The sequence below is a fragment of the Eptatretus burgeri genome, chromosome 5, assembly GCF_056783735.1.
Source record: "Eptatretus burgeri isolate ZD-2024b chromosome 5, Ebu_testis_v1, whole genome shotgun sequence".
In the NCBI taxonomy this organism is placed as follows: domain Eukaryota; kingdom Metazoa; phylum Chordata; class Myxini; order Myxiniformes; family Myxinidae; genus Eptatretus; species Eptatretus burgeri.
Genome location: NC_140965.1, coordinates 31,889,591 through 31,908,254, shown reverse-complemented (window position 1 = coordinate 31,908,254; position 18,664 = coordinate 31,889,591). Strand labels below are relative to the sequence as shown.

General features: G+C 47.4%; 1 protein-coding gene across 1 annotated transcript in view; it reads left to right on the top strand.

Annotated features, from left to right (window-relative positions):
- GRK7 (G protein-coupled receptor kinase 7) overlaps positions 1 to 11,121 on the top strand; it is a 33,194-nt gene extending 22,073 nt beyond the window's left edge. Inside the window, exons 5-6 of the mRNA XM_085881295.1 lie at positions 2,733 to 2,866; positions 5,153 to 11,121. Of these exons, the coding sequence (XP_085737421.1) occupies positions 2,733 to 2,866; positions 5,153 to 5,489 (471 nt within the window). The 3' untranslated portion in view covers positions 5,490 to 11,121. The remainder of the gene's footprint in view (positions 1 to 2,732; positions 2,867 to 5,152) is intronic.
- The last annotated feature ends 7,543 nt before the right edge of the window (positions 11,122 to 18,664 follow it).

The window sequence follows — 18,664 nt, the reverse complement described above, 5'->3', positions numbered from 1 at the left end:
AATCTGGGGAGAGTCAGTTTGGAAGAGCGGAGCGGAGTGGAGTCGGGAGGCGAGGGAGTCCAGGTGGTTTTCTGCAGTCGGCTGAGGAGAATTGGGGGAAGAGTCCGAGGAGCTCAGGTCCGAGGCAAGGAAGACGGCGGTCGGCGATGAGGTCGCGGTGGAATCGCTCATCACGGGACCCAAGCAAGCCAGCTATACTCCTTCCCCAGAGCATCAACAATTCCCCCTTTCCCCCGCGCTGAGATAGTGCGAAAAGGGGGCCCCGTTCCCACCCCACTCCAAGCGGTGACAACAAAACCCGCGAAGGAGCATGAAGTCGGGGCACCGCCGCGCTGCCACATTTACGGTTCATCATGAATACGCGGGTAGGACCCCCCCCCCCATCTCGCGGGACTGGCCGCTCCTCCAGGTCCCGCGCACACATTGGCCTACGGGCCTCTCTGCCCCCATGCCTATGAGGGTGGCTTTCTTTTCCTTTGCTTTTGAGTAAATGTGTGTTGGCGCAGTCTGTGAAGTAAAACTGTTTAAGTGTTGCCGTGTGCTCGCGTAGTCGGTAGTATCTCTGCGTCATTCTTTCTTTTCTAGCATTTGATATATGTGCATTTTGTTTGGCTGTATATGTGTGCTCTCCGTGTGCCGCGGAATAAATGTGCATCATGTTGAACTGTTTTCCCGTTTCGCTTTGTCTTTTCTTTAATTGAATCTCCATCTTGCTTCATGTAAAGGGTTGGTAGTGGGCTTAATACGCCCGATAATTAATCGGAACCGTCGAGGCCGACGATAACACCGCTCGGTTATCCCGATAGCATGGAACGGATCGCTTCAGCAGCCCATGTCCGGAGTCGACCTGCGGCGAGGTGTGATCGCCCGGTCTACCAGCCGCGTGGGTACTTAGGTAGGTCGAGTTTGGCGAACAACCCTATCCCACGCGGGTGGCCGATTGGCACGATCGTGGTGAGGCCGAAAGGCCCACCCGTGACTGGCTCCCGGCGTTAGTCCGAGAGGGTCACGACAGAATTGTCCATCCGGTGGGCGACGTGCCGCGATTCGAGTCACGTGGCCGATCGCACGCTGTTGGGCGCGAATTCGCAACAATATATATCATCTTCTTCTTTCGGCTGCTCCCGTTAGGGGTCGCCACAGCGGATCATCCGTATGATCCGCGTAGTGATTTGACACATGTTTTACGCCGGACGCCCTTCCTGACGCAACCCTGGTCGCCTCTAACGACACAGGGATATGGTACACCTATTTTAACCGGGGTATACACCGGCCCAGTACACTGGTACTCACTTCGCCGACCTCGGAAGGATGACAGGCTGAGTCAACCCCCTGGTGTATTAATTAAGTGGCCCAACGGGGCTTGAACTCAGGACCTTTTGGATCCCAAGCCACTGCCCTAACCACTGTGCCAACACCAGGCTCATATATATATATATATATATATATATATATATATATATATATATATATATATATATATATATATATATATATATATATGTCAAATCCCCTAAGCCTAATATGGTGAGGTCATAAGGCACAATGAGTCCCATAACAGCAAATGCTGCACAACCTGTTGGTAACAAGCATCATTTGCCACACAAATGCATTGTCTCTGCCCTGATAATTTCCAGTTTGGAGGTGGGGTTGCGTTCAGGCATGATAAATTAAACAATAAATGATTCTCTGACCCTGAAAGAGACATGACGCTGACGTCTCTGTCATATTTACTTATGCTCATGATGTCAGCGTCATGTCACATTCAGTTAGAGAATCATTTTTTGTTATTATACTGTTACACCCCCGAGCTTGATAGAGCAGCAACACACAAATTGCATCCCACAACAGCCAAAACTGCACGATCTGTGAGCAGTAAATGCCCGTCTGCCACCCAAGCACCGTAGTTCTGCCTACTTACTGCCCACCAACGAGGAGGTGGCGTTGAGGTCGTGTGTAACAGTAATCCAAATAAGGTCCTTCCGACATGATAAATGCATCATATCATTAAACGCCATGAGTGCATGCATTCCGCTTCCCTTCCTGCCCGGAATCCGACTATCCAGGAGATTTAGCAAGTAATAAGAGATGAGAGACGGAGGAGGAGGAGGAGGAGGAGGAGGAGGAGGAGGAGGAGAGGAAGCACAGGAACCTGCAAGTAAGAAGGTTGGGTGAAGTGTCAGGTTTGGTTGAGCATCTTTGAGATGTGATCAGCCATTGCACCAGGACCCATCCACAGATACTAGTTTTTTTTATGATGCAAGTTCAACCAATACTGCATCAACTATATCAAGTAACATTGGATGTCATTGACCATTTTGTGAGGTGATACCACATTGTGCTCCCATCATTCAGAGTTGAATTAGTTTTTCAATGAATAAGTCCATATGGCTTGACAGGCTTAGCTTTGATGGTGCATTATCGTCCATCACCTCCACTGCACATCACCTCCACATCTAAACGAATACAGAAATAGTCATTCCGTAAGTTTTGATGATCTGCCGCAGAGGTATAAACAGGTTTTCTGCCTTTGTGTGATACTTCAGCAATGCCTAATCTGTACACATAACAAGGATGGTCCAATCACATTTAATGGGACACACAACTTATTGTGGATAGGTTTTAGTTGAAAAACTTGTGATATCTTTTCTAGATGTTATCAAACACTGATCATCGACCTTTGCCTCGCGTCTACTTTAGTAAAATGCTTTTTAACTTGTTCTCTGGCAAAGGTAAGCAAGGAGGAGTTACGGCGGCGAGTATTACAGGACAAAGTGGTATTCACCAAGACCACTTTCACCGACGAGGCAAAGGACCTTTGTACTCAACTCCTGGCGAAGCGAGCATGTGATCGCCTGGGCAGCAGGTATGTTACATCCCTCTCCTGAACGGTGTTCTCCATACCACCACTTTATGCGTGACTTCTTTGGAAAGCTTCTTAATCCTTATGTTTGCCTTGTTGGTTGGCCAAGTGAGCTGCACCTCAAAACTCTGTTGAAAAGTGGGGGAGTTTAATTTTTTTTAAGTTAAATCACTGATTACATGCAGGTTAAACATATTACACTTACTTTGTATCTTTTCAAACAAATAATTTGCTCCTGAAGTGATTGAGGGTTAATTCGGTGAAGGGTTTGAATACCATGCACCTGAGAATCATCTGATTTTTCTCTGTGAAATCTAATTTGTTCACATTTTATCTGCATTTTTTTAGCTTTATCACTTTGGAGTAGTTTATGAAGACTATATATCAAGTTTGATTTGAAAGCATCATGAATTAAGGTCAGGTGGCATGTGAAATGTGAAATCTTCTGAAATGAACTTCTGAAATGTGAAATCTTTGGATGGGAGTGAAGACTGTTGTGGGCCGGGGTCGGTAGCGAGAACGATCGCTAGGAGGGGAAGTTTACGCCATCTCCCACCAGACTCCCCGGAATTACAGGACGTCGCTCTGGATAACTCCGAAGCCAGAGGGTCGATTAATCGACCGTGAAACGCCAATATCTCGACCGCGTGGTGTAGGGTTAATTGTCCAGATCCAATATACCTAAGTAACCACACTGTCTTGGCTACCGGGGATTCACGATGGTTGGATTTAATAACCTAACTATAAAAAAAAAAAACATCACAACGCACATATTCGACTCTCCCACTAGACAAAAGGAAGGGACCTGTCTCACACGTACTTACCGGCATAACTAACTTTGGGACCTGAATGTTGAGTGCGCCTGGTTTCCAGATTCGTCACAATACTTTTGAAAACCACTGTGAGTTTTTTGTTCGGTGTAAAACAACCTCAGTGACTGTTAAAAGGATCATCATACATTGAAAGGTAGGAGCCGATAGGCATCATGGGCCTTGTGAAGGTGACAGTATGTAAAGGCTTCATGTGTTCGGTGTCAGGAACTCTGGTATTAGTCCATGGCCCAGTGCAATTGGAATTATCTGAGCTATATAACCATGATGTGTTATGTGTGCACACAAGCAGTACGCATGTTTTTGCTTCATGTACATAACCTGGGTCCTTTTTAGATTCTCGTGGAGGATCTCTGAGTCTTACTCACATTGCTGTTCTTCATCTTCTTCTTGTGAACTTTTTTTGTTTCACAGCCTACAGTTTTCATCGAAACTTCCTGAAACTTGGCATATCTATGTAAAAATTCCCTGCGCAGACAGTAACCATCTCGGATTTTGAAAATGCCTCCGAGAAAAAAAGTTATGATGTCAAAATGTCTCCGCTAATGGAAATCGCCTAAAAAAACTATCTCCGAAACTAGGCAAGCTTTTTGAATTCTGTTTGCAGGAATCGAACGGGGCATTAGCAGAGATGAATTACCCCACATATGATACATCACTATGACGTCATATCAATTTTTTATGACGTCATTCCTATTTTTTGACTTTTTTTGTTTCACAACCCAGAGTTTTCATCGGATCTTTGTGAAACTTGCCATGTATATGCAGAAAGCCCACGCACAGGCAGTAACCATCTCCGATTTTGGAAATTCTTCCGAGACAAAAAGTTGACATCATAATATCACCGCTAATGGAAATCGCCTATACCATTATCTCCGAAACTAGGCAAGCCGTTTGAATTTTGTTTGCGGGAATCAAGCCGGGCATTAGCATAGATAATTTATCACAAACCTGATACATCACAATGACGTCATATTAGTTTTTTATGACGTCATCATTAAGAGGACGAGGATCTTAGCTCATTTGAGCTTGTTATTTTGAGAGAGATTGAGGTAGTTGCAGATAGACAAGTTTGAAGATATACCCTGCTCAAAGAATCACACCGAATAATGAAACCAAAAGATTTTAAAAAATAATGTAGTACTTCCTTCCATCGGGTGATTTCAGGTGAATATAGCAGACTTGTCGGCACAATGATTAAAGTGTCCTTTATGAGTCTGGGAGGGTTGGTGGTTTAAACCCCTTGCTGAGTCAAACCAATTAATGAAGGGTAACAAGACATGTTTCTGGATGAGCACCACGAGACCTGACTTTCCTTGTTATTGACATTTAATGGCATAACTTTACTCGTCGTCTTGCTTATCCGTTATAAGAAACCAAATTGTACCCATGGTCAGTTGTGGCACATGTGTGTTTCTGGTTGTAATTTTGTGTCATCATTCCTTGCAAACCCCATCAGGAACCCAAATGATGATCCTCGGCGGCATGGCTTTTTCCGCAGCATTAACTTCCAGCGACTTGAGGCACGCTTGGTGTCACCACCGTTCGTGCCTGATCCTGATGTTGTCTACGCGAAAGACTTGTGCGACATCGACGAATTCTCGGAAGTGAAGGGTGTCGAGCTGGATGAAGAGGACTTAAAATTTCACAAGGACTTTGCCACAGGCTGTGTGCCTCTCACCTGGCAGGAGGAGATTATTGAATCGGGCCTTTTTGACGATGTCGAAAGTATGCAGCACAGGGCATCTTTACCTGGAAATAGCGAGAGACGCTCTGGTGTCTGCTTGATACTATGATGTCCCACGTGTTTGGTCTTCTCAATAAATCTCAAAGAGGCCACACAGATCTAGCATATTGTTACGGAAATGGCCCTTATTGGACTACTAAATATAGGATTAGCTCAGATCCCCATTAAATGCATGTTTAACTAGGTTGTGTGGTAAAATGGACGTTACATGTGTGTCGGGAGGTGTAAGAGGCTGTATTATTGTTTGTGCGGTGGTGGTGGACCGAGAGCTCCCTCTTCTTCTTCCCCATCCCAGACGAGGCCCCGCCCAGTCGGCTGAGAGGGTGTGGCCAAAATGAGGAAGTGAAGCTAAGGGGAGGAGTTTGTTGGTTTTCGCTGAGAGAGGGTGCTTGTGTGTCAAAGGAGCGAACGAGAGAGAAACGAAGGCTTCGTAAAAAAGTTGAGTTTGTGGAAAACAGTGGGGTTTTCGAGGTATGCTCGGGGTGGCTTCGAAGCGAGCGAACAAAGACTTCCTGAAAAGGTTCAGTGTTTGGAAACAGTCGCTCTCGAGGCGCGCTCGTGTTTTTGAAGCGAGCGAACGAAGGAGGCACAGTGTTGGATCTGCTGGGAGAGACGCTGAACCTGCCTGCACTTCGAGTCTGCCTTTTTGGGGCAGTGGGAGAGGCGGCCTGCACGTCTAATCTGCGATCGACTCTTATGAGGAGGTGATTCTGCCGTGAGAGAGATGGTAGCCGGCTTTGAGAGGCGAGCGTGGAAAAGGAAAGGAACGGTGATTCGACAGAGAGAGAAACTGAGAGGACGGAGTTGGGAAGTAGAGCTTCGAGGTGGTAAGGCAGGAGAGGAGACGACGGAGCCTCTGACAGTCCCTACTCACACCAACGGCTCGACAAATTTGCCGATCCGCTTGCCGGAGCCCAGCACCTTGATTTGGGCCTTGTCTGGTGAATAGGCCAGGCCTGGATTTGTATGCTGGACCTTGAGAGAGATCGGCTGAGGCCCATCGTTGATCTGGCGGTCTCGTGCTGTCGACCTTACGCGGGGTCAGAGCGTGTGCAGACCGCGTGCGGTGCGAAGGGGGCAAGTGTACGACGCCTCCATTTTGCCACGCGGTGCGTTCGAACGGGGGCTCAAATCCATGGACATCCGCTTGTTGCGAGCGACATTCATGCTTTTTGACACTTTCCTCTCGTCCATGAGACATCACCAAGTACTCTGTCTTGCATGCATGCTGTCTCTCTGTCTGTCTTGTTTTCACGTTGTTTAAGGCATATCTCGGTAGTGACCCCCTCAAAACCTGTAGTCCGTGGTTCCCTTGTTAAGAACGGGTTAAAGATTGTTAATGAAAGCATTGTCATGAATGTTTTGCTTGTGTCGTGTTCCCCGATGTTCCCCAATAAATCCGCCCGATTCGTAAAAAAAAAAAAAAAAAAAAAAAACTGCTGAGAACTGTGATTGCCGACACAGCTCGAATCCCAACACCGCGGAAGCCATTAACAAACTGGTAGTCAGGAGCGGGATATTTGGACCAGTGGTGCATTTCACACCCCAGACATTGGTTACAAAAATAAAAAAGGTCCAAATTTGATTTTATTTTATGTTTGAGCGGATCGGGTGGAAAACTTGCAAATTATAAAGAAAATGGAGTCGCAAAATGGCAGCGTGGCTCCATCTTGGCGTGACACGAAGTGGGAGAGGGCTAATTATAGCGCAACGAACGGCACAACATGAGGCGGAGGCTCCCAGCTACCGGTTCAAACCACGTGGTCACGGCATGCGCCATGGCAGGCGTGGCAGGACGACGACGCAAACATTGGCAAGCTTCAGACACAATTGGGGGATGCCTTGGAACAGGTGAGGCGTTATGAGAATTATATAAAGGAATTGCAGATTGAATTGGACGAGGCACAACGGTACGCAGACGACGTTCAGGAGGATTATGTGCACGGGGAGTCACAACAATTGGCCGATGCACAGGAACGAATTCGGGGGCTGGAAGAGGACTTGGCCAGCACACTCGAGGAACTACATGGAGAAACGACGAAAGCAGATTGGTTGCGTGGGTTTGTGGTACATGAGTTGAGGGAACTGAACTCTCGGGATAGGAAGAACTTGGAGGAAGAATGGGAAAAAAAGCGAGAAAAGGTAAAATGTGAACACGATTTGGCATTGAAACAACTGAAGGAAGAGGCAAGATCAGGCAATCAGATAAGAGAAAGCTTCGAACAGAAGATAAAAAGAGGAGAGAAATATCTGGAGCAAAGGAAGGAAGAATTGTTGGAAAAGTCAAGACAGTTCCAAGAACTACAGGAAGAAATGAGGGAAGTAGAGTGGAGTACCCATGAGTTGGAACAGGAGAAGAGCGAACTGAATGAAAGAATAAAGGAAGAGCAAATTAGTAATTCTTGGGATAGGAAGAACTTGGAAGAAGAATGGAAAACACAGCTGGAAAAGGAAAAACGGGAAAAAAAAAACAAAGCTGGAAGAGGAAAAACAGGAACATGATGTGGAATTGGAACAACTGAAGGGAGAGGTAAGATCAGGCAATCGGATAAGAGAAAGCCTAGAACGGGAGATAAAAAAAAAGAACAGGAATTTCAGGAACAACTAAAGGAATACAGTAAGAAAAGGGACGAAATGAGGAGGGAAGCATGCGAAAGAGTTGAGGAGATGAGAGGAATTATGGAAAAAAGCTTCTGAGTTACAGAAACACCAAGGCAAAGAGAGAGAATTACAAAACGAACTGAGGATGTTAAGGGAGGAAAGAACGAGAACGGAGAATGAAACGTAAGGAACCACACTGTGCGGATCGAACAGCGAGAAGCCAAAGGAAGATTAAAGAATGAGATGCAAGAAAGAGTAGTGAAAGAACAACGAATGAAGCAGGAAAGGGAAATCAGCCAATTGAAGGAAATTATGAGCTTGGAGAATGAGGAACATGAGAGAAAGTGGGCTAAGACACAAAAAGAACAACGAATGAAGCAGGAAAGGGAGATCAACCAATTGAGGGAAACGATGAGATTGGAGAAGGAAGAACATGAGAGACAGTGAGATAAGAAACAAAAAGAACAAGGAATGAAACAAAAAGAAGGACAAGAACAGCAAAAGGAGAAAGCAAGGTTGAAGTACGCGGAGATAGTGAAAGAACGACGAATGAAACGGGAAAAGGAAATCAGCCAATTGAAAGAAACAATGAGATTGGAGAATGAAGAACATGAGAGACGTTGGGGTAGAAAACAAAAACAATATGAATTTGAAATTAACCAGCTAAAGAAGAGAGCAAGGTTGGAGTCCACGGAGATGGAAAAACTCCAGAAAGATAACGAACAACTCAAAAGTCTCAGAGCGGAAGAACGACTCGAATGGAAAAGAAAATGGAGCCAGGAAGTAGGACAGCACAATAATGTGGGATGTGTGGCGTCACCACAGGGAGGAATGTTAGTGGTGCGGGACTTGATTGACATCACTCGTCGGATGGCACCACAATTAGAGCAAACCCTGGTGATGGAGACATTGAGGGAGCATACGGGGTTGTTGACGAGTGAGATACATTTTGAGCAGGTCCAGCATGTGGAGCTGACAGCCCCAGAGGAGTGCGGCGAACCGATGATGAGCAACCTGCTGGAGAGAAGCGACCGGACCGAGGTGACTGAAACGAAGCAGGTACGTGGGTACATGCATACATGGTGCGGACGATGAGCTTAAGGTAGAAATTGAATTTTATGTTAACGAAGAGACTCTGTCCGATAGGGTGCACGTATGCGTGACCCCTGAAGGTGTGTGTGGAGTGCCTGTGAACGAATGCTGTGAGCCCACAGTCCGGACTACAGCACCGGTATGTGCTGCCATGGCCGAAATGTGTGTGGGTACTCACGTGGCGTTCGGAAATGTAGCCGTGGAGTGCGAGGCGGTTGGTCAGTACGCAGGCAAGGTTGAAGGTGTGGAATGTGAACACCTAACCTTGGAATGTTTGCAGCCTGCTGTGTGTGGGAGTCCTGAGCGTGGAATGAGTGGTGACGTAGGAAATAGGTTGGAGGTGCAAGGGGAAATAGAAATGCCACCAGGACAGAACTTGAGCCAGGGGACGGAAACCATGGTGGACAGCTCCGCATGGGTTCTTACAGAGTTGGAGGTGCTGCATCCAGGAGCAGGCTTTAGAAGTAGGATTTTAATTTGTCTATCAGCCTCACAGGAACTTTGGAGTGGAGTGCAGATGAGTAGCGGGCGGCACTGGCGTGTGTCACTTGGTCTTCAAACCTTTCTGAGCACACGCGTGGTTTGGCTCGCTGAATGGGGTTTATCTGTCTTGAGAGAGTTGTGGAGAAGAGGGGGAGGCCGTTCCACCGATTGGGGTTTACCTGACTTCCGCGAACCCTGGAGAAAAGGAGGGGATAGATCACAGCCCCCATTGAGGCATGACCCCCTTGAGCCGTGGCGGAAAGGCGGCGGGGTCATGTAAGGGGTAATGAGGAATTCGTTTCCCCACTCCCCTTCCAATGAGCCAAAGAAGTAGGCCATATGGGGATGTAAGAGATTTTGATTGGAAATTGTACCGAAAGTGATTGCAAGATTGAGAGATGACAGAAAGCATAAGAGGGGCACGAGTGGATTTGGGAGATAATTGAAAAAAGCTGTGGACACATTACAGGCGAGCGTTAAACACACCTGAAACAAGTGGATGACAAAGGGTGGCTTGTTTGAGGAAGGATTGAAGTGCCTGGTTGGAACCATGCAGAGGTTCATGAGGCTGGTGAAGAGATTTTGATGTCTTGTTTAAACTTTTGGAAATAAATGATTGGGACAGTGTGGATGAGGCCAGCGGACGACGGATGTAGTGACAAATTAATTGGGGTTTGATGAAAAAGTGTACTGGTTAAATTTGATGACAAAGTGTGATCCGAGGGACTGGTGTGTTTTTGTTTTCACATAAAAGTGAAAGGTGTTGGATGGTGTTGTGGGCTGGGTGTGCGGCACTGTGGAATGAATGACTAAAGTGTTTGGGGTGAATGGCGTGATTGTGCGAATGAGGAGAGTGAGCGCGAACAACGTACCCTGTCGGTAGGAGTCTCTTAACTCCTAGTGGTAGGAGTTAGTGTAGGTTAGGGGGACTTAGAGGATTTGACATGGATTCTGGCTGCTGTTCCATTGTGCAGGCGGACTGCGAGGGGTAGGTGCAGGCCAAGGTATTGGGATACTGGCTGGGAGTGTGACATGGTATGGGAAGTTGGTGAGTTGGGAAACAGGGCAGCAGGGGTTTGGGGGTTCATGGCAGGTGAAGGCTGTCAGTGGTGCCAGGAGAGCACAGTAGGGTTCAGTGCCAGGAGAGCACGGTGGAGATGCTATGCGAGCACATTATGTGTGCTATGAGAGCACAGTGTTGGTGCTATGAGGGCACAGTATGGGGGCTCGATAGAGTCACCCCTTAGTTAGGAGCGCCAGAAGCACGCTCAGGTGAACCGCGGGGTCGCTGGGTGTCCTCAACCCCCGATTGGAAGCAGGCAAAGAGGCCTAGTAGTAGTCACACTCCCAGCCAACGAGTTATGCCTGGCACCACCAAATGGAAAAGGACAAATAAGGGCCTTGCCAAGGTTTAATGGAATGGAACAGTGTGCCAGGTCGGGAAAAATGGGTCATTAGGATCATTCTAGCCATAGCAGAGTTTGTTGCATTGTCTGGAGCTAAAAGTAAATGGTTCGGTTCGATGGACTCTTCTCCGCACCATTCATGTGTGACACCTGGTACGAGTGGTGTTGATGGGAGAATTGGTTAACAAGGGCCAGGCTAGGTCACCCTCTCCAAGTGCCAGAGAGACCACCGGTATGTCATGAGCACACATCCACGAAGGTAGCAGTTGAGTAATAAACACACCATCCCGTCTGTAAAAAGAAAAAAAAGAGAGAAAAAAAAAAAAGAGAACTTAACCAAAACAAGTCAGGCAAGGAAGGTTAAGGGTACACTCCATCTCACCTGGTCTGAGGTCATCACACCCATTTGCGTCCTCAAGAACACCTCCAAACTGCATTTGTTTACCATCAATATCACCGTGCCACCATTGCTGTGTCACCTGCTGTCCAATGCAGGGCTTGTTGCCTGCTGCTGCTTGTGAGTAGGCCATATGGGCCGAAGCATTTTTGTGGGCCATTGAGGCCAAAGTGCTTCTGTGGGCCGTTGCGGCCAAAGATTCATGCTATTTTGTGGGCTCAGTGGGCCGAAGAACTCTTTGTGAGATTAGGCCACTGGGCTGACTGAACTCACCTGGTGAGAGGCCAATCAGGCCACGAAGTGAGGAAACACTCAGGGGTGAATGGACAATACTGCCGGGAGGGGGCATGAAGCAGCGAACACGTGAAAGAACTTTGAACCTTTGAATGTTCTCATCCTATGCCAATATTGGTGTGAAAAGTAAAATTGAATGCCCTCCCGTTCAAATCCATCATTAGAATGTTAAGTAGTGTGCATAGAGTGTGAATTCGTTTGTAAGATTGGTGACCCGACAAACTAGGATAGGGACATGCCAATCTTACTGTGACACTGATTTTTGGAGTTAAGTGCTTCCCATGTTGTGGGTTAGAGTAAATGGGAGATCTGTGCTGTACGTTAGACAGGGACATTACCATGGGCTGCCCCAGATGGAAGCTCGGGAGAGCCTCGGGAGAAAGGTGGGGTGTAGTGTTGTGGAAATGGCCATTATTGGACTACTAAATATAGGATTAGCTCAGATCCCCCATTAAATGCATGTTTAGCTCGGTTGTGTGGTAAAATGGACGTTACATGTGTGTCGGGAGGTGTAAGAGGCTGTATTGTTGTTTGTGCTGTGGTGGTGGAACGAGAGCTCCCTTTTCTTCTTCCCCATCCCGAACGAGGCCCCGCCCAGTCGGCTGAGAGGGTGTGGCCGAAAAGAGGAAGTGAAGCTAAGGGGAGGAATTTCTCGGCTTCGCTGAGAGAGGGTGATCGTGTGTCGAAGCAGCGAACGAGAGAGAAACGAAGGCTTCGTAAAAAGGTTGAGTTTGCGGAAAACATTCGGGTTTTCGAGACGTGCTCGGGGTGGCTTCGAAGTGAGCGAACGAAGGCTTCGTGAAAAGGTTCAGTCTGTGGAAACAGTCGCTCTCGAGGCGCGCTCGTGTTTTTGAAGTGAGCGAACGAAGGAGGCACAGTGTTGGATCTGCCGGGAGAGAGGCTGAACCTGCCTGCACGTCGAGTCTGCATTTTTGGCAGTAAGAGAGGTGCCCTGCACTTCGAATCTGCCTTTTTGGGGCAGTGGGAGAGGCGGCCTGCACGTCAAATCGGCGATCGACTCTTATGAGGAGGTGATTCTGCCGTGAGAGAGACTGCAGCCGGCTTTGAGAGGCGAGCGTGGAAAAGGAAAGAAAAGGTGATTCGACAGAGAGAGAAACTGAGAGGACGGAGTTGGGAAGTCGGGCTTCGAGGCGGGAAGGCAGGAGAGGAGACGACAGAGCCTCGAACGGTCCCTGCTCACACCAACGGCTCGACACGTTTGCCGATCCGCTTGCCGGAGCCCGGCACCTCGATTTGGGCCTTGTCTGGAGAACAGGCCAGGCCTGGATTTGTATGCTGGACCTTGAGAGAGATCGGCTGAGGCCCATCGTTGATCTGGCGGTATCATGCAGTTGACCTTGCACAGGGTCAGAGCGCGCGCAGACCACATGCGGTGCGAAGGGGGCAAGAGTACGACGCCTCCATTTTGCCACACGGTGCATTCGAGCGGATGCTCAAATCCATGGACATCCGCTTGTTATGAGCGACATTCGTGCTTTTTGACACTTTCCTCTCGTCCATGAGACATCACCAAGTACTCTGTCTTGCATGCATGCTGTCTGTCTGTCTGTCTTGTTTGCACGTTGTTTAATGCATATCTCGGTAGCGACCCCCTCAAAACCTGGAGTCAGTGGTTCCCTAGTTAAGAACGGGTTAAGGATTGTTAATAAAAACATTGTCGTGAATGTTTTGCTCGTGTCGTGTTCCCCGATGCTCCCCAATAAATCTGGTTGGTTCATATGAAGTTGCCGCTCTGGATTAATTTGTGTCGCGTCGAGTAACGATCCGTTCGATTGGCATATAAAACCAAAAATGGTTGCAGACTGGCAGAAAACGCTCGGCATCTGACACAACCAGTCTGTAACCAGGGTTCTATTTCCCCAACTGATAAGGTACAAGGATTATGTTGGTATCGCGATTGAAGACGCGTGACCCGAGGCCTGTGCCGAGCCGGCCGGCATTATAAACCCCGGAGACGGCGGTGGTGAGAGTGGTGCCAAGAGTCGGGTGAGAATCCCGCCACCCCGGATCCGCAACAATATTTAAACCGAGCACTTCTGAAGCTTTCTTTTTCAGGACCGGAGTGATTCGGGTAGATTGTATTTTCCTGCACCATCATCAGTGCTTTGTGGTGTCACCACTTTCTAAATATTTGATGAAGAAAAAGTGTTAAAGAAGGAATGGGGGTAATTGGTGAGCCTGGGGCTGAGAGACTGATGCTCTGTGGATGTCTTGGTGTTGACTGAAAACTTGCCTTGAAACGAACATGGAAACTAAACATTGGTCAAAGACATTTTCTTTCAGCTTCCAATAAGACGGTGTAAACAAACACTTTAAATTATTGCATGTTCTCAATATAAATCCAGCCTAGGATGGATGTTGGCAAGCTCAAGGATGAGAGGGAAGCTGAGGACTTTGCAAACAGGTTGAGTGGACACTTGGGGGGTCTGGGTACTTTGCGGAATCCTGAAAAGTTGTGGAGCGCCTTCAAGACCAGCATCGTTGATGTTGCCGGTGGATGTCTTGGAACTCACCGCAGGGCAAAGAAGAATTTTGTCTCCCAAGGGACACTGGATACCATTGACCAGGGTCACAGGGCCCGGATTAATGGCAAAGCTGAGCTGTTCAGGGAGATGAGGCAGAAAACTATACATGCGCTGAAGGTGAACAAGGAGGCTTATGTGTGAGGAATCTGTGAGGGGGTATAGCATCACCTGTGGTCAAGTGATTCTCATCCTACTTACAGAGGAATTCGCACATTGCGTTCATCCAAGCCCATCCCTCGGGGTACTGCAGCTTGAGCTGAGGGTGGTGGGCTCTTGACAGAGGAGTCCGAAGTGAAGGCCCGCTGGGCTGGTTACTTTGAGTGGCTGTTCCAGGCTGATCCACCTTCTGTTGAGTTGGATGTCAGGGGTGTTACTGTCCCTATTGCTGATCCTCCAAACAACTGTGATCCACCATTATTTGTGGAAACAGCTGAAATGGGGTAAAGTTCCTGCCTGAGATCTGTGGCATCCATGCTGAACTTCTCAGGGCTGGTGGAAATGCTGTACTCGTGTCGTTGTATGCAGTTCTGTGCTCCACCTGGAAAACAGGCATCATCCCAATTGGCTGGAAGAGGGGCCTTGTTGTCCCTCTCTGGAAAGGGAAGGGTGATCGCCAAGACTGCAACAACTACCGAGGGGTGACGCTGCTCTCAGTGCCGGGCAAGGTCTTTGCTCGGATAATTCTCGATAGGGTTCGCCACCATCTGCTTGAGCACCAGCGTCCAGAGCAGTCAGGCTTTACACCAAAGAGGTCAACGATTGACCGTATCCTTGCTCTTCGGGTCCTCACCGAACGCAGACAAGAGATTTGGTAGGTGCTGCTTGCAGCTTATGTTGATCTCTGCAAAGCGTTCGATTCAGGAAATCGGGATTCTCTTTGGAGGATTCTTTGTCTTGGTGGGGTGCCACCAATACTGATCGATCTGATGTCTGAACTACACTCTGGTACTGAGAGTGCTGTGAGATGTGGTGGTTCCATCTTCGACTTGTTTCCAGTTGTTACTGGAGTTTGTCAGGGGTGTGCACTGGCCCCCACACTTTAGAGCACTTGTATGGTCAAGATCTCTGACCAAGCTGTTAGATCCAAGATCTAACCCGGACACAATTTTTACAATTCGGGGTGACAAGACGTCGGAGGCCACCCTGCACAATAAGGGGACATGTGGTCCACTGTGCCTTTGTTGTAGCCTCCTTATCATTCCAGTAATTGCAGCTCTCAATTTCAACTCACTGATCATCGATTTATTATTCACTCATCGGGGTGGAGGCATTCGAAGAGACAAAACAGGTCGGGGGAGTGTTATGTGTGAGGAGTGGGGAGAGAAGGGAATGCAATTTTGGGGAAGGAAGAAGTTAGCCAGACATACAGTATGGTGGGAGGGCAGGGGACAAAAATTGTGCCCCATTTACAGACATATCAAATGGAGGACCAAAACGCCGACTCTTCAAAAGATACCATACGGGATAATTTGACGAACACGAGATTTCAGATGGGATATGTTCGGCTTAACTTTGGAAGGTCAGCATACTCTGCGATGCAACACCCCTGCCAACACGACACCAAGATGACAGTTGAAATTTTTTTTTATATATAATCACAGCAATCCAATGGCATCATCATCTGTTTTTTTTCAAGCCACTCGTTTCTCGTGTAAGCATCAAGGTACACCTTTGGGCGCACCTGGTCAGAGCGAGACCCGAGCTTCCCAGCACCACTCTTTGTCGCCACAGCACCTGCTCTCTGTGGTTGGGAAGATTCAAGAACCACTCAGACCCTTGGTCCAGAAGGTGGCAGCCGTAATCTGGATTCCAAGACATCTACTTATACCAGCCACCGGGAAATGGTGGTGTAACATCGGATGGCAGAGGTTGGATTTGTCTTCGCTAAATAAAATTATGTCTTGGATTCCAAGACGTAATCTGGACATCTCCATTTTTGTTTATCTTGCAGATTTCCATCATTGAAAGGCCGGAAATCAAAGCAAAGTCATTCTGTCATTCGCACACAAAATCTTTCACTCCATCCATTCAGTCCAGACTCCAGACTGTCCGCTCTGATGTCTCATTCAAAGAAGGCTCAACGATGGGGGCAGCTGTAGCGGTTATCGACCAGGAAGGCCAGCCCGTTACAGCATTTTGAATGTGTGCAGCTTATCCATTTTTCAGGATGTTTCCAAATGATTTTTGTGTGATTCAACAGGTGTTATGGTAAGGCCGTAAACACCTGTGTATTCGATGGTTCGAACAACCTGGTTGTGCTGGCCTTCGGGACCGGTCGTCACAAAGAGGATGTAACATCCGTGCCCTCAATAAATGGACAAAACGAATATCCATTCCAGTTGAAATGATGTCGGAGGATTTTATAACACGGACGAAGTTAACATCGTGCCTGTGATCAGGTCGACGGGATCACCATACAGTACAATTACAAGACACGCCCATTATCTTGGGTTTGACCAAGCCACGCCTGGTCTTGTTCCTGTGAATATGGTGTGACATTTTGTCCTGTTGCATGTCCTGTTGCATGTCCCGTAAATTCACATTCCCAACTGCTGGTGTTAAACCGGCGTCCGGCCTGCCAGCATTACTTGGTGGATGTCAAAGTTCCCACGGTGTTCTTCGCGAAGAGTAGGCGAGCTGTCGCCAGCACCCTGAACAAATTCAAAACTCCTGCCCGAACCAACAGGGGAGTGTTGTCTCGGCGGCATAGCCGCCCCCTCAGCCGATGATGCTACTTACATCCATGCGCTGTTTCTGAAATAAGAGGAAGAAGAAGAAGAATCCTGCTCAGCCCCATTGTGACGTCAATCACATTCACCGCTGTAGCTTTTTCTTTGCAGCCATTATTTCATCAAAACACCCCCATCCCCTTCCCTGACTATAAAGTAATTGTATTGTGCCGGAGAAACTCTAATCATTTTCCATGAGATCTCCAATTTTTAAAATTCCCCCAGCACTTGGTGAGTTCCCCAATCCCCCCATCCATGGGGATCATACTCTGTATCGCGCATCAGGACCACCCAAGCAGTCTCCTGGACTATTGGGCACAATCCTGAACAGGTCACACCACTCCAAAGTAGCATACTCAAGTGGCTCGATCATCCCAGTAAGTTGGAACTCATTTTTGCCAACCTCAGAAGGATGACCGGCTGAGTCAACCCCACCTGGTATTAATTCAACAGCTGAAGGGATTTGAACTCAAGACACTAGGATCCCGTGTCCGCAACCCCAACCATTAAACCAACACCAGACGACATAGTTCCCTAATGGCGTTGCAATCGAAGGCATGATTGGAGGAGAATTGAAAAAATGCTGATAGGCAAACATTTTAAAATGTCGTCATAGATTCCCATTATGACAAGAGTGACGTGTGACCAATCCGAATTCACAGACACAATAGGAGATACTTGTGTAATTTGGGGAGGCTGAGGATTCTGTAATTTTTTTGGCCAGTGACTGACTACACATTGTCGGGAAGGAAGTGGAGGTTCATTGTGCACAAGGAATGGAAGAGACAATGCTCATCTGGTGAAGGTGCATCGTCGAAGTGGTCTCCGTGGTGCAGCTGAGGCCTGAATTCAATGCAGAGGATGGGTAAAGGTGTACCGGATGGGTAAAGGTGTACCGGATAGGTAAAGGTGTACCGGATGGGTAAAGGTGTACCGAACGATTCAGAAGTGCTAATGGAGACGAGGCACATAAAAGCGAAGAGACAGCGTTTACAAAATGACCTGCACTAACTTCAGGTGGACCACACCACATATATATATATATATATATATATATATATATATATATATATATATATATATATATATATATATATATATATATATATATATATATATATATATATATATATATATATATATCTGTTGCTGGAACATCAAGAATGTCATAGTGGGCAGCATTTTGTAACACACATCAGGGTGTACACCTGTGTAACCTTTTGCCATCCTCTTGGGTTAAAAAAAACCAAAAATCAATTTCTGCTTCTTCCCAAGTTTTTCCTTCCACTTCTGTGATTGAGAGTTTGTTTGCACCTGTATCCAGGTTGTTCACACCCCTGCGTCCTCCTCCTGTTCCCCTTGCTCTCATTCTTCCTCCAGGTGTCCTATTTTGTCCCTACATCTGATGTTGGTAACCCCCTCCACCCCCCATTTTCAACTGTTCTTTTCGTTATGTTACTTACCGGTCCGTTCTGTGCTCCAGCTCCTCCATGAGCCTCGATTATGTACACAAAAAATCCCATCCTTGAGCTCGCTTTTCCATTGACCTCACATCATACTTGCGGAGTTTATTAAATACAGAACGCCTTTGGACGTCATCTGATCCTCCCGATGAACCCCACGGTATTTTAATCAAACCGGCGAGTTATTCAACTACCAGGAGATTTCTGCGAACA